The sequence below is a fragment of the Rana temporaria genome, chromosome 1 (assembly GCF_905171775.1).
Source record: "Rana temporaria chromosome 1, aRanTem1.1, whole genome shotgun sequence".
Lineage (NCBI taxonomy): Eukaryota > Metazoa > Chordata > Amphibia > Anura > Ranidae > Rana > Rana temporaria.
In genome coordinates this window covers 295,750,814-295,766,988 of record NC_053489.1, presented here as the reverse complement: position 1 = coordinate 295,766,988, position 16,175 = coordinate 295,750,814, and the positions used below count along the sequence as shown (strand labels likewise).

Here is a 16,175-nt window from a genome sequence, read left to right as displayed (position 1 = left end):
AAATGTAGACCTTGTGAAGACCCAAAAGTGCAGGTAAACTGGAAGGAGAGCAGGTAAAGTTTCAGGTTGAGCTGAAGTGGAACAGGCATCATAGGTGTGACCTTATAACTTGGAGAAAAGCACATAACCCCCAAGAAGTTATCTGTCCCTCACTCCAATCTTCAGTAGAAGAACAGAGCCACAGCCAAGGCCAATCGAGAACAGAATTGGATGGCTTGGGTAGCACTAAAAATTAAATTTCGTCTTGATGGAGCAAACTGTGAATGAATGAATGACTTGTATAGCGCTACTAATGTGAACTAAATCGCCTCTGGGCGCTTTTTTCAGCCAGTGTCTGCTTGGCTGGTGTGGTCATTTTACCCCGTAGGATCGTGACACACTTGAGACACACAGTCATACACACAGATATACATATATATACTGGGCCGATTTGGACAGGATCCAATTTACCTACCAGCATGTCTTTGGAGTGTGGGAGGAAACCGGATTACCTGGAGGAAACCCACGCAGGCACAGGGAGAACATGCAAACTCCAGGCAGTTGGTGTCGTAGTCAGGATTCGAACCAGCGACCCTTTTGCTGCTAGGCGAAAGTGCTATTCACTACACCACTGTGCTACCTATATCGAGATCTTCAGAGAAGAAATGGATTCGGTCAGGATCTGTGCCAGGGAAGGATGAAAAAGTTGCTTGTAGCACCTGAAGAATGATGATGGTTCTTTGTACTGGAATCAAAGTTAGACTGGGACTGACAAGACTGAGGTGATGGTAAAATCGTGATCATTAGCAACCCCACCTAAGAACAGAACAATATTTTGGGGGTTTCTCGGGTTGAGGGCATGTAAAGCGGAATTTATTACCCTTCTCACCACAATAAATGCATAAGCCTTTAGTAGGTCCACATGAACGCACAGTTGTGTATATTGTACTTTCTAGTTGCATAGGGTCTGCTTTGGAAGAGGAGGATCTTGACAGTGCAGCCAGAATTCAGGGATATTTAAAACAAACGTGGAGAAGGAGGGCATCTAGGTTGCTCTGAATGCTCAGAGGCCCTTTTACAAAAGCAGATCTGGGTACTGAGGGACATGAAATTGTCCAAGTCAGAGGGCAACACTCTACCTTCCAATTCATCCTTTATCCCATTGTTTAGGCCCTGCCAACAGTTGGACATGAGAGCCTCATTGTTCCATGTCAGCTCTAAGGGAAGTGTGTGAAAATACACTGCATACTGACCCACAGTAGTGTGGACCTGGCGAATCTAAAGAAGAGCGGCAGAAGCAAAGGATGTTTGCCTGGGCTCATCAAAAGCATGTCGGAAGGCAGACAGGAACTGCTCAATATCCAGTGTAATGGGATCTATGTGCTACCAGAGTGGTAAGGGCCAGGCCAGGGTGTCATCTGAGAATTTTTTTATTAAATATTCCACTCTGGTCCGGCTAAAGGGAATATAGTGAGGCTGCAGTTTGAAGAACCCTCTGCAGAAGATGGGTCACCAGTATACCTGTGGGTAGAGGTGGCATATGGAAAGTATAGGTACAAAGTCCTATTATATCCTCTTTCAAATGACTCTTCATGCATTGACATGCCTAAAAAAGAAACAAAAAAAGAGAGGGGGGGACATGCAAAAACATCAGGCAAAAACTGGAATGATCCTGAGGTTACTGTCTTGAGGTCTGCAACAGTCCTTGAAGGAATCAAGTCTCTTCTCCAAGGGCAGCAAAACATGCGTAATCACTGTCGGGTTGAAAAGTCACTCTTTGATCTGAAGATATTTTGGATGACTCGCAGAATGCCTTAGAAGGCTTGACTCTCAATGTGTAAAGTGGGGGATGTAAAAAATATATATATAAAATATAAACAAGCACGCAACCACTAAAATAATCAGTGTAAAAATCAGACCTATTTAAAGGAATTTATTAAAAAAATCACTGTGTGAAATGACCAACTAGGTAAAAAATGTAAGACATATATAATCAAATAAATAAACCTTAAAAAATGTATAAAATGCAAAATTAGCAAATAAGTCCAAATGACTGTGTGAAAAAAAAGTGCTGTATAAAGGACAAAAATCTCAGAATATAAGTCCCAGAATATAAGTCATTCACAAAAGTCCTGAAGTGGGGGATGCCTTGGATAAATGTCCTTGGATGCTAGCAAGACTCTTAGTGCATTCCTTGAGCTGTCAACTTGTGTCTTGGTAGATAAATGTGATGTTGAACCGTACATTAGACCAGGTGGTCTTTGCAATAATGAGGAATCGCAGTCCTTGATGCATTTGCCAGGGTGCTTTTTTGAAGAGACATTAGAGACATTAGTGTTTTGCAGTTGGCAGGTGTAGCTTCATTGATGAAAGAACCAGCCTGCCAATGCATCTGGCTCACTGTTAGCAACTTTGGGCCAGATCCACAAAGAAGTTACGCTGGCCTATTTATTGATACGCCGCGCAACTTCTAGTTTGCTCCGGCTTATCTTTGTTTTCTATCCACAAAACAAGATATGCCTGAAGCTGGGCTAGATCCGACTGGCGTACGTCTTAATACGCCGTCGGATCTAAGGTGCATATTTACGCTGGCCGCTAGGTGGCGTTTCTGTCGATTTCCGCGTCGAGTATGCAAATTAGCTAGATACGGCGATCCACGAACGTACGTCCGGCGCATTTTTTTTACGTAGTTTCCGTAAGGCTTTTTTCAGCGTATAGTTAACCCTGCTATATGAGGCGTATCCTATGTTAAGTATGGACTACGTTCCCGCGTCAAATTTTGAAAATTTTACGTTGTTTGCGTAAGTCGTTCGCAAATAGGAATTTGTGTAGAACGACGTTCACGTTGTAAGCATTGGCCTGTTGCAGGCTAATTTCAAACATTCGCACTGGGATACCCCCACAGACGGCGCATGCGCCGTTCAGAAAAAACTTCATTTACGTCAGGTCAAGACGTATTACCATAAAACACGCCCCCATCTCATCCATTTGAATTGCCCGCCCTTACGCTGACACAGTTACACTACACCGCCGTAACTTACGGCGCAAATTCTTTGAGAATACGGGAAATACGCTGTAAGTTACGGCGGCGTAGTGTATCTGAGATACACTACGCCGGCCATAAAGAAACAACGCGCTTCGTGGATCTGGCCCTTTGTATCTACCAAATTAGATGGTGACTCAAAGTTCACTAGTTGCAGTCTATGAACTGATGAAATTCAATATTTCCGTGCAGGATCTGTCACGGAAGCATGAATCAGACGTACAACAACAGATAAATGAAATAGGAAGGCTTTATTAAAAACCAAACAGCAAGTTTAAAGTCCAAACGGATGATCAAACAGTGCCGAGTCTTCCACCGGAGCCAGGGATCAGGAGCCAGAAGGATAGTCCGAACAAAGCCAGGGATCAGGAGCCAGAAGGGTAGTCCGAACAAAGCCAGGGATCGGGAGCCAGAAGGATAGTCCGTGGAAGCCGGATCGGTAACCAAAAGCAGCAGCACAATCTCAGGAGCATGTGAATACAAGAGGACCAAGCAGGGAAATGAAGCAACAGACCTCCTATATATATATATGCAAGGCATCCAGCTCCTCCCAGTGGGAAGGAGGAGCCGCAGGGTGTTGTAAGTTATAAGAAGCCCAGGAACCAATATGGCCGCCAGCACATGTCAGATGAAAGAAGCCTGCAGAGAGGTAAGACCATGACAGTACCTCCCCCTCAAGGGCCCCTATTCCGCGGCGCAAAAAACGGTTTCTGGGGGAAGCGCGCGTGGAAGGCTTGGAGCAAGGCAGGAGCATGGATATCTGCGGAGGGAACCCAGGAACGTTCCTCTGGACCATAACCACGCCAGTGGACCAAAAACTGCACCCGACCGCGGACCAAGCGTGAGTCCAGGATATCGCTCACCTCATATTCTTCATGATCGCCCACCTGGACCGGACGGGGCCGAGGAACCGAGGAGGTGAAGCGATTGCACACCAGTGGTTTCAACAGGGAAACCTGAAACACATTGGAGACCCGCATACCCGGTGGGAGCGCAAGAGCATAGGCAACCGGGTTTACCCTGCGAAGCACTCGGAAGGGACCAACAAAGCGAGGAGCCAGCTTGGGAGTGGGCACTCGAAGGTTGAGGTTGCGAGTGGAAAACCATACGCGGTCTCCGACCTGGTAGGAAGGAGCAGGCGCCCGTCTGCGATCAGCCTGGAGTTTCTGGCGCTGCGCAGAGACCTCAAGGGACCTCTGGATCTGTACCCAAGAAGCACGTAGAGCGGAAAGGTGATCCTCCACAGCCGGAATATCCTGGGGAGAGAATGACTCCGGTAACACAGCAGGTTGGAACCCATAATTGGCCATGAAGGGAGACGTCCCAGAGGAAGAGTTCACCGCCGTGTTCCTGGCAAACTCAGCCCATGGCAGAAGGTCAACCCAATTGTCTTGATGATCGGAGACATAGCAACGAAGGAATTGCTCCAGGGCCTGATTGGACCGTTCTGCGGCCCCATTGGACTGAGGGTGGTAGGCCGAGGAGAAGGAGAGTTGAATCCCCAACTGGGAGCAAAAGGCGCGCCAGAACCTGGACACAAACTGACTTCCCCGATCCGACACTATCACCTTGGGCAAACCGTGCAACCGGAAGATCTCCCTGGCGAAAACCGTGGCCAACTCTTGTGCAGAGGGTAATTTCTTGAGAGGAACACAGTGGCACATTTTGGAAAACCGATCCACAATCATGAGAATGACCGTATGGCCTTGGGATGCAGGAAGGTCCACAATGAAGTCCATCCCAAGGTGTGACCATGGGCGCTCCCCAGTGGCGATGGGTTGCAGAAGGCCCAACGGAAGGTGCCGAGGGGACTTACTCTGGGCACAAACAGAGCATGCCGCTACATATGCAGCGATGTCAGAACGTAGAGAAGGCCACCAGAACAAACGTGAAACAGCCCAGGACAGCTGATTCTTTCCAGGATGCCCTCTCCAGGATGGTCTTGGAGTTATGGTAGGTTCGCAACAACCGAGTGCGCAACTCCTCAGGCACAAAACCTCTGCCGTTGGGTCTCCCAGAGGGAGCACCAGATTGGGCCGCCATCAAAAAATCTGCTCTCCAAGGGGAGAGGTCAGGCTGGTGCGAATGGCGGCCAGGATCTGATTAGGAGGTATGACCGAAGTCGGTATCGATTTCTCCCTGGACAGCTCGGAGTATTGACGTGATAAGGCATCCGCCCTGACGTTCTTGGAACCGGGTAGGTACAGTAGGTGAACGCGATATTGTGTCAATCTCGCTCCCTTTCTCGGCGAGATTGACCACCTACGAGCCCCATCGCGGGAGCCAGCGCCGAGCTGGCTTGCCGCGATGGAGACAGAGCCGTCATAGAAGCGACGGGAGATCCGACTTGGATTCCCGCCAATTCTACACGTGTGCGGCGTTTGTTATGAATCCTGAGGGGGAAGTCCCCGCCGGATTTTAAATAAAAATCCGGCATGGGTTCCCCCCTCAGGAGCATACCGGGCCCTTAGGTCTGTTATGGGTTGTAAGGAGAGCCCCCCTACGCCGAAAAAAACAGCGTAGGGGGTCCCCCTACAATCCATACCAGACCCGTATCCAAAGCACGCTACCCGGCCGGCCAGGAAAGGAGTGGGGACGAGCGAGCGCCCCCCCCCCCCCTCCTGAGCCGTACCAGGCTGCATGCCCTCAACATGGGGGGGTTGGGTGCTCTGGGGCAGGGGGGCGCACTGCGGCCCCCCCCCCACCTCAGAGCACCCTGTCCCCATGTTGATGAGGACAGGGCCCCTTCCCGACAACCCTGGCCTTTGGTTGTCGGGGTATGCGGGCGGGAGGCTTATCGGAATCTGGGAGCCCCCTTTAATAAGGGGGCCCCCAGATACCGTCCCCCCACCCTAAGTGAATGGATATGGGGTACATCGTACCCCTAACCATTCACCTGTAGGAAAAATGTCAAAGTTAATAAACACACCACACAAGGGTTTTTAAAATAATTTATTTTTCTGCTCCGGAGGCTCCCCCTGTCTTCTTTATTAGCTCTTTTACCAGGGGGAGCTTCTTCTTTGACGTCTTTGGGTGGGTGGGGGCCGCCGCCTGGTTCTCTTCCACCGCCGGGGGGGGGGTCGCTTTTAAAAAAGCCCCCACCCCCCGGCGGGTTTCCTCCGGCTTCTTCGGCGGGGGGCTTCTTCTTCCGCTATCCCGACAGGTCTTCTCCGCTATCCGGGGGGTCTTCTCAACTCTCCGGGGGTCTTCTATGTTCGCCGCTCTCCGCTGTTGACTCGGCGCACCCCGGTTCTTCCACTCGCTGTCCGGTGCCTTCTTCTTCCGTGCTGTACGTCTTCTTCTCCTTCCGTGCTGTGAGTTCTTCTTCCGTGCTGTGATGTCATGTTCTTCACTTCTCTCCTTCTCCCGATGTTGACACGTCGCCTTTCCTCGCTGAAATGACCACGTGGGTAGGTATCACATGGGTAGGTACAGAGCATGATGGGACTGTGAGGCCTATATAGGTCCGATGCAAGCTGCGCGCCGGTCATTTCAGCGAGGAAAGGCGATGTGTCAACATCGGGAGAAGGAGAGAAGTGAAGAACATGACGTCACAGCACGGAAGAAGAACTCACAGCACGGAAGGAGAAGAAGACGTACAGCACGGAAGAAGAAGGCACCGGACAGCGAGAGGAAGAACCGGGGTGCGCCGAGTCAACAGCGGGGAGCGGCGAACATAGGAGACCCCCGGAGAGTTGAGAAGACCCCCCGGATAGCGGAGAAGACCCGTCGGGATAGCGGAAGAAGAAGCCCCCCGCCGAAGACGCCGGAGGAAACCCGCCGGGGGGTGGGGGCTTTTTTAAAAGCGACCCCCCCCGGCGGTGGAAGAGAACCAGACGGCGGCCCCCACCCACCCGAAGACGTCAAAGAAGAAGCTCCCCCTGGTAAAAGAGCTAATAAAGAAGACAGGGGGAGCCTCTGGAGCAGAAAAATAAATTATTTTAAAAACCCTTGTGTGGTGTGTTTATTAACTTTGACATTTTTCCTACAGGTGAATGGTTAGGGATACGATGTACCCCATATCCATTCACTTAGGGTGGGGGGCCGGTATCTGGGGGCCCCCTTATTAAAGGGGGCTCCCAGATTCCGATAAGCCTCCCGCCCGCATACCCCGACAACCAACGGCCAGGGTTGTCGTGAAGGGGCCCTGTCCTCATCAACATGGGGACAGGGTGCTCTGAGGTGGGGGGGGCCGCAGTGCGACCCTCTGCCCCAGAGCACCCAACCCCCCCATGTTGAGGGCATGCAGCCTGGTACGGCTCAGGAGGGGGGGGCGCTCGCTCGTCCCCACTCCTTTACTGGCCGGCCGGGTAGCGTGCTTTGGATACGGGTCTGGTATGGATTGTAGGGGGACCCCCTACGCCGTTTTTTTCGGCGTAGGGGGGCTCTCCTTACAACCCATAACAGACCTAAGGGCCTGGTATGCTCCTGAGGGGGGAACCCATTCCGGATTTTTATTTAAAATCCGGCGGGGACTTCCCCCTCAGGATTCATAACAAACGCCGCACACGTGTAGAATTGGCGGGAATCCAAGTCGGATCTCCCGTCGCTTCTATGACGCGATTGCTGGGATGTGCTGTCACTATTCCAGTGAGTGCGAGATCTCGGCACCATGTCGCCGAGAATCAGCGCGATGCTGTCGTGCTAAAAACACAATATCACAAACACCTACTGTAGGAGACCACATAATTAAAACTTGACAGGAACAGAGCCCATCTGGCCTGACGGGGTGTCAATCTCTTGGCCTCAGAAAGGTAAGTCAGATTCTTGTGGTCCGTCAGGATGAGAACCGGGACCACCGAACCCTCGAGCAAATGCCTCCACTCTTTGAGAGCCTGCACGATGGCCAACAACTCTGTCACCAATCTGGTAGTTGCACTCCGCGGGAGACAGTTTCTGGGAGTAAAACCCACAGGGAAGCAGGGGACCCTCTGGTGTCCGACGCTGAGACAGAAGGGCGCCTACTCCCGTCTCAGACGCGTCCACCTCGAGAACAAAGGGCAACCCAGGGTTGGGATGAGACAGTATTGGAGCCGACACAAAGGCAGATTTTAGGGCCTCAAAAGCCCGGATGGCCTCGGCCGGCCAGACCTGGGAATTACAGCCCTTCCTGGTCAGATCCGTGAGAGGCTTGGCCAGCATGGAGAAGTCCCTGATGAACTTCCGATAATTATGTAACCTAAGAAGGTTACCTGGGACCGGTGAAATTCGCATTTCTCAAGCTTACATTTCTCAAGCTTACCGAACAGCTTGTTCTCTCGTAACCGTTGCAACACTCGCTTGACATCCAGAATGTGGGCCTCCATGGATTCAGAATATACCAAGATGTCATCCAAATAGACCACCACACACTGCTGCAACAGGTCACGGAAAACATCGTTGATGAATTCCTGAAAGACTGCGGGCGCATTGTACAACCCAAAGGGCATAACCAAGGATTCATATTGACCGGTCCTGGTGCTGAACGCGGTCTTCCACTCGTCACCAGCCTTGATCCTTACCAGGTTATATGCCGCCCTCAGGTCGAGTTTGGTAAAGACCGTGGCCCCTTTCAGGCGATCAAACAACTCGGAAATCAAGGGTATCGGGTAAGCGTTCTTGATCGTGATGCGATTAAGGCCCCTATAGTCGATGCAAGGCCTCAACTGTCCACCCTTCTTTTTCACGAAGAAAAATCCAGCCCCTGCCGGGGACGAGGATTTGCGAATGTGACCACGGGAAAGCGCCTCCTTCACGTACTCCTCCATGGCCTCATTCTCCGCAACCGACAGTGGATAGACCCTGCCACGAGGAGGAACGGCACCAGTTTGTAAATCTATGGCACAATCGTAAGGGCGATGCGGGGGTAGGAACCCAGCGCGCACCTTATCGAATACATCCCGGTACCCCTCGTATTCAGGAGGCAACACAGAGTCCGAGGAGGTACACAACAACTTGACAGGCCCATGGATGCAACTAGCCCCACACTGTGGTGACCACGAGAGGATCTCGGCCGATCTCCAATCGAAAGTCGGATTATGCTTCTGGAGCCAGGGGTACCCCAAGACCACCGAGTAGTGTGGAGACGAAATGACCTGAAGGCAGGCCGACTCCCTGTGAACGGCCCCAATGGCTATCCCCACTGGAAGGGTCTCATAAGTCACGTGCGACGGCTGGAGGGGTCTGCCGTCTATCGCCTCGAGAACCAGCGGGGAAACTCGAGCCTGCAGAGGAATGGAGTTGGCGGCAGCGAACTTACTATCAATGAAAAAAACAGTCCACCAACGCCTGGGTCGTCACCGAGCCCCCGACCCAGGAGAGAACAACGGTGATCAGTGGTTTATTAGCACGGGAAACCGGGGACGAAGAGACTCCACCCAAGATCTGCCCCCGACAGGATCTCAGGTGCGAGCGTTTCCCGGACGGTTCGGACATGCCAACCGAAAATGCCCACCGAGACCACAGTACATGCATCGGCCCTCGCATCTCCGGAATGCCCTCTCCCCCTCGGACAGACGAGCAAACCCCAGCTGCATGGGTTCACCCCCAGGCAAGTCAACTCCAGGAGGCGTGGGAGGAGAGGGAGGCACGGGTGGGACAGCAAACGTAGGCGCCAATCTGTTAGGAGACCTCCGCAGGCTCTCCTTAAAGGAAGGTCTCTCCCTGAGTCTGGTGTCAATCAAAATCAGGAAAGAAATAAGAGCCTCGAGCTCCACTGGTAGGTCCTTAGCCGCAACCTCATCCTTCAAGGCATCCGAGAGACCATGGGAGAAAGCAGCGACCAGAGCCTCATTATTCCAGCCCACCTCTGCTGCCAGGGTACGAAACTCAATGGCGTATTCGGCTACCGATCGTGAACCCTAGCTGACGGACATAAGGAGCTTCGCAGCAGAGGCAGAGCGAGCCGGTACATCGAATACCCTCCGAAGAGAAGCAACAAAACCGGAAAACTCGGCAACCACCGGATTGTTGTTCTCCCATAAGGAGCTTGCCAAGGCCTTGTCCGAGAGCAGCGAGATCAAGAAGCCCACCTTTGATCTCTCAGTGGGAAAGGCATGTGGCAGCAACTCGAAATAAATGCCCACTTGGTTAAGGAAACCTCGGCACAGAGTTGGCTCTCCCCCAAAGCGCTGCGGAAGGGGGGCAGAACCGGTCATACCCCGAGACACCGCAGGCGCAACAACAGGTGTCGGGGTAGACTCTGGTGCAACAACCGGAACGGCAGTAGGAGCAGACCCAGGAGCGACAACCGGCCTATCGGCAATGGGAGCGAGATGAGCCGTGCGTGCAAGCAGGGTTTGCAACGCCTGAGCGAACTGACCCAGCAGGTGATCCTGCTGATCCAGTCTGGCAACCAGCATGGGTAGCGAAGGTGGCCCTGTACCGTCAGAATTCATGGCTTGGTCCTAATGTCACGGAAGCATGAATCAGACGTACAACAGATAAATGAAATAGGAAGGCTTTATTAAAAACCAAACAGCAAGGTTAAAGTCCAAACAGATGATCAAACAGTGCTGAGTCTTCCACCGGAGCCAGGGATCAGGAGCCAGAAGGATAGTCCGAACAAAGCCAGGGATCAGGAGCCAGAAGGGTAGTCCGAACGAAGCCAGGGATCGGGAGCCAGAAGGATAGTCTGTGGAAGCCGGGTCGGTAACCAAAAGCAGCAGCACAATCTCAGGAGCATGTGAATACAAGAGGACCAAGCAGGGAAATGAAGCAACAGACCTCCTATATATATATGCAAGGCATCCAGCTCCTCCCAGTGGGAGGTGTGGTAAGTTATAAGAAGCCCAGGAACCAATATGGCCTCCAGCACATGTCAGATGAAAGAAGCCTGCAGAGAGGTAAGACCATGACAGGATCTCAGCATTAGTAGATTCCTGAATAACCAATGAAGTCTCAGTGTTGTTGCCGTCAGTAATATTTTCTGATATCCTTTCATGCACGCTGCTGTAAGATGATTCTCTAATGTAGACTTGATTTCTCTTCAGACACACTCCTGATCAATGTGATTGACACAAGAAAGACAACATTGCAAGGGAGAGAAATATCCAGAATAGGATCAAAGGGTGGTCTCTGAAGGACTGAAAACCAAGGTTGACATCCCACAGAGTCAGCAGGGAGCTTGCCAGTAGTACAATGTGAGCCACCCTTGTACAAAGGCTCTGACCAAGAAATGAGAAACTAGCACCAAGGCAGAAACCATCGACCGTGAAGCAGGATTGAAGACAAGACCTGGAGAAAGAAGATGATCTGGACAATCTTTATCCTTTGATAAGGAGTCCAACAATGAGTACCACCAGTGCAATGAGAATCCCCGGTATTGCCTTCCTCCTCCATCCTATGAAGCAGGCAAGAAAGGAGTTTGAGAGAAACAAATACATTTGTTTGAAGTGATTTCAGGGAGTGTCCAGGTCATCAACTTCAAAGGCCCAACAATCCCTGGACACGAACCTGTCCAGTTTGTGATTAAGTCTGGATGTCATTGGGTCTATGTCTGCAATCCCCCACCAGAAACTGAATGAGTGAAACACTTCCTGGTAGAGGGATCACTCTTTGGGATCAAGTCATTGGCGGATTAAGAAATCTGCTTGCAATTTTTCTACTCCCAGAATGTGCATCGCAGACAGGACCAGAATGTGAAGTTCTGCCCATTTCAGAGGGAGCTCCACTTCTTGAATATCAGCTGGACTCCTGGTTCCACCTTAATGATTTTGGGGTTGCATGAATCACCAAAAAAAAACGCCTTAAAAAGAGGGAAATTTTTTGTCTTTGTGGTCCTTAAAAACTGGTACGTTATTCAATTTGACACGGTCGGACTTTTGACCATGCAAAACTCTGTCGGAATTTCCAACGGAAAAATAGAGAACCTGCTCTCTATCTTAAATACGTCAGAAATTCCGATGGAAAAAGTCCTGGGGCATACACATGGTCGGAATATCTGATGGAAAGCTCCCATTGGACTTTTTCCATCGGTAATTCCGATCGTGTGTACGCAGCATAAGAGCCTTATTTAAAAAAAAAAAAAGGACAGCATGATTCATTGCCCAGAGGGTTCACTTTTTGCGAACGTCATCTACCATCAGATATTGTTGGGAAAACGTTTTATGGGTGCAGTCAGTTTGCCTGGATAGACCCAATCGTACAATTCCTTCTCAGTATGAGGAAGCATCGGAAAGCATTTGGCCAGTTTAAACGTTTTCCAAGCGCTCAACCCTGTCACCTTAGGTCATGAGTGTTCTGGCAATGACAGCTTTAGGTTCTTACGGACCACCTCTGTGAGCAAATTCACTGTGGACATTTCTGTTGGGAAATGTTAGAGGCCAGAGAATCCTCTTCACAGGATTCTTCCATGTCAGACGTATCCAACTTCATTGAATCCTTCCTCCAATCCAAAACAGTGTGTTAGAGGAAACTCACAAGGTAGCTTCTGAGGTGATGGTGAACTAGAATGCTTTTGGTTGAACTACTGTAAATCCCTGAAGATGTCTGCCAATTGTTTCAGCACCATGGTAAATGCAGCAGAAAATTTATATTCAGAAAATAAAGGTCCCAGAGGAAGGGGCCCCAGAAGGTGAAAGAGAACAAACAGATGCTGCATCGGAGCCAAAGCTGGTGTGTTGTCCGAGGAAGGAGTTGGTGAACTGTTATATTTGTAGTTTAATACCCCAGATCCCTGCCCCCCTTGATTCAGATGTCATGCTCATGCTGTGCATAGAAAGGGTTCAATATTTACAGCATCAACCAAGGGTAAGGGTAGCCTTCCAATGTCCCAGTACCTGGAATTCAGAGATTCATTGACCATATGCAGCATGTGCTGTATTTTATAGAGCTGCTGTAAATCTTAATGTAATGAATAAAAGTAAAAAACAAAAGAATTATGTCCATCAACTATGCATTGCATACTAGCATATTATGTGAAACTTGCCTGAAAACCAAGCCCTTCAGCGATGTAATGTCGCCGCTTCCATCTTACTTCCAGGTCTGCGGACTGCAGCTGTGTGACTGGCTGGAGCCATGACGACGTCACTCCCGTGCATGCCCGGGTGGCGGTTTCTTCAGAGCGCATTTGCTGATGACGTCATCAGTTGCATATATAGTAAATATCTTCTAAACGGTGCACGTTTAGGAGATATTTACAGTACCTATACTACTAATATAATTACTTAAAAACTATGCTCATGTTAAAATATATGCACACCAGTTTCAAGATCAAGACTTAAGAGCTAAAACTGTGAACCAAATCAGGTCTATTGCATTATTTCATGAGAAAATTTTCAGTCAGTATACTTACTTGCATGAACCTGTACGCAACATTTAGTGCAGGTAATAAGCTGACTTCTGCCATCATCATCAATAAAGGTATTTGTTGGTGAATATTCTGTGTTGTCTTCACTGTTTATAAAGCACATTTCTGGGATCAGGGGCTTTGTTTTTTGCTCCTTTGCAGGAATTTCACTTGAGACTGTGTCCCAATAAGTCTGAACATCGTCGTTATAGGTCTCTGACTAAAAAGAAGAAAAAATTTACCTTTAGGGTTTTTTAGCTTAACACATTGAGCACAATAAAAAACATCCCCCATTAAATGATATGCTAAAAATTCTTATCCTACCACCTGCAGTTAATAAACATTCAATGCTGTAGGCTCCTGCTCTCCTAATGCTGCTTCCCTAAACATCTGGTCATCACACGTAGGGATGGGCGAACGGTTCTGCTCGAGCATGAGTTTGGGCCGAACATTGGCTGTTCGCCAATTTGAATAACACCCGAATTATCGGGTGTTCGACCGTTTGTTCAGCCCGCCGAATGACCACAATGCATTGTGCCGTCGCACACTGCAATTGGAATCCCTGATTGTCTGAAGCAATGAAAGCTTTGCCCAATCAGGGCACAGAGCACTGTCAGAGCCATGATTGGAAGCTGTCAGCGTGGAAAGAAATATAACAGGGCTCTGTGCAGTTCTACGAGACTGTTAGTATGCTATTCTGATTCTTTTGTCAGTGTAGAATATCAGTTTAGTGTGACTCTAGTGATAGTTTAGTCAGTGTCAGTGTGGTGACCATTCATTTTTACATTAGTGTCAGCATATTTTGTCAGGGCAGGTTTACAGTAGTATAGTTCAGTGCGTTTGCACATTTAATTTAGTATATTTCTGTGCGTTACAGCAAGTTTGAGGCAGTATACCGCAGTGCGTTCTGGAAGTTTACGCTGTATATTTCAGTGCATTACTGCATGTTTAACACTGTATATTTCAATGCGTTACTTTCTATTTAATGCAGTATAGTTCAGTGCGTTACTGAAAGTTTAACGCTGTATTTTTAAGTGCGTTACTGCACGTTTAACACAGTATATTTCTGTGTGTTGCACGTGTGACGCAGTATATTACAGTGTGTCAGTGCAGTTTTACTACAGTATATTATAGTGCATCAGTGGAGTATGTCTGTGTAGTGAGTATTCAAGTTAAAGTGCACCAAACACCACTTTCCATTGATTAAAGTGCATCCACATTTCCATATCTTTATTACATTTTGTTAATAAGCAACCCCCCCCCCCCCCCCCCACCAAAAGGTGGATTGTGGTCAGTCCTTTAGGAAGGGTATAATTTCCTCTGTTTAGTGATGTTGCCCGTGCTATCTAGCCACAGCATGCAGAGGAGGTGGTGAACTGGCTTACTAAACCATCCTCATCCTCTGTCACCCAAGCGGAGACTAGTGTGCAGTCCACTGCAGCTGTCAGAGTGGCTAAACCTGCCTCCTTGTCCACAGCTATTCCTGCCATAGCCCCAGCATCAGGCATGGATGAGTCAGCTGAGTGATTTTAACACAGTGTCAGCCACTTGCTTCTTGACAATGCAGCGCCATTACTTGATTCAGATGTTGGTTCTGAAGTTGAAACATGAGCCTACAAAAAGGGGAGAACACTTGTACACAAATGGGCAGTCATGTTCCCCAAGCCGCAGCGTATTGCCAAGCTGTCTCCAGTGATAATGAGGATGGTGGAGATGATGATAATGACGACGGTGAGGTCATTGATGCGACTTGGGTTCCCGGATAGAGCAGAGGAAGAAAATGAGGGTGAGGAACTACCCCAACGAGGCAGCCATCATGGAAGAAGAGAGAGTAGCCACCCTATTCCATCACATTGTGGAGCGGTTATCTCTCGGCCCACCTCCCACAGTGTGCAGCCAATTGCATGGTTGCAATTTAAAAACTGTCTCAAGCACATCAAGCGTGGCAAAAAAAAAACAGTCATTTGGGTACTACATGCTTGACAGGGCATTTAACTTCCCACCACTCAGCCCGTTGGCAAGAGCACCTGAAAGCCACAAAAAATAGGATTTTTTGTACTCACCGTAAAATTATTTTCTCTGAGTCCATGGACGGACACAGCTCCTTAAATCTTGACAAGTGGGTTATGTTCCCTGTTTACAGGAAAGGACTAGGCAGAAACATGTTAGATAATTAAATACATGTTACATTAACAGAGTTGAACAGCCCCGCTTAGGGGGCGGTCCCTCCAGGTATAACCCTTCTCACTGCAGCATGCAGTCTCAGTTCGTAACAAGCAGTACAAACCTAAAAGGGAGGGGTGGGAGCTGTGTCCGTCCATGGACTCAGAGAAAAGGATTTTACGGTGAGTACAAAAAATCATATTTTCTCTCATCGTCCATGGACGGACACAGCTCCTTAAATCTTGACAAGTGGGACGTCCCCAAGCAGTGTCAAAAACGAGGGGTGGGAAATATATCAGTAAAACCTATTTTAACTTCACCCCAAAACAAGCAGAGCTCCTCAATGGAAGAGGTGCAACTTTAAACAGCCACCGGCAAAAACTAGCGGCCAAAATAAGCATCAGAAGATGCACTCACAGCAACCATGTAAATTCTGGAAAAAGCGTGAACGGACGAGCAAGTCGCCGCCTCGCACACCTGTGAGACCGATGCATGATGTCGGAAAAAAAAAACAGGAAGCACCAATTGCCCTGGTTTGAAAGTGCCATGAGCGGAAAGGGAGGCCCGCCCCTTAAGAGCATAGGCCTGTATGACAGCCTGCCTGATCCCCCGAGAAATGGTGGTGGTCGACGAGACCGCCAGGCCCTTTTGTGGACCAGACACCGACACAAAAAAGTCAGAACTCCGAAACGGAGCCGTAGTAGGCTGGTACACCCGCAAAGC

General features: G+C 49.4%; 1 protein-coding gene across 1 annotated transcript in view; it reads right to left on the bottom strand.

Moving 5' to 3' along the window:
* The window catches only part of KDM4C (lysine demethylase 4C), a 705,949-nt gene that overhangs the window by 237,491 nt on the left and 452,283 nt on the right, over positions 1 to 16,175 (bottom strand). The window contains exon 14 of the mRNA XM_040357651.1: positions 13,296 to 13,509. Within this exon, the coding sequence (XP_040213585.1) occupies positions 13,296 to 13,509 (214 nt within the window). The remainder of the gene's footprint in view (positions 1 to 13,295; positions 13,510 to 16,175) is intronic.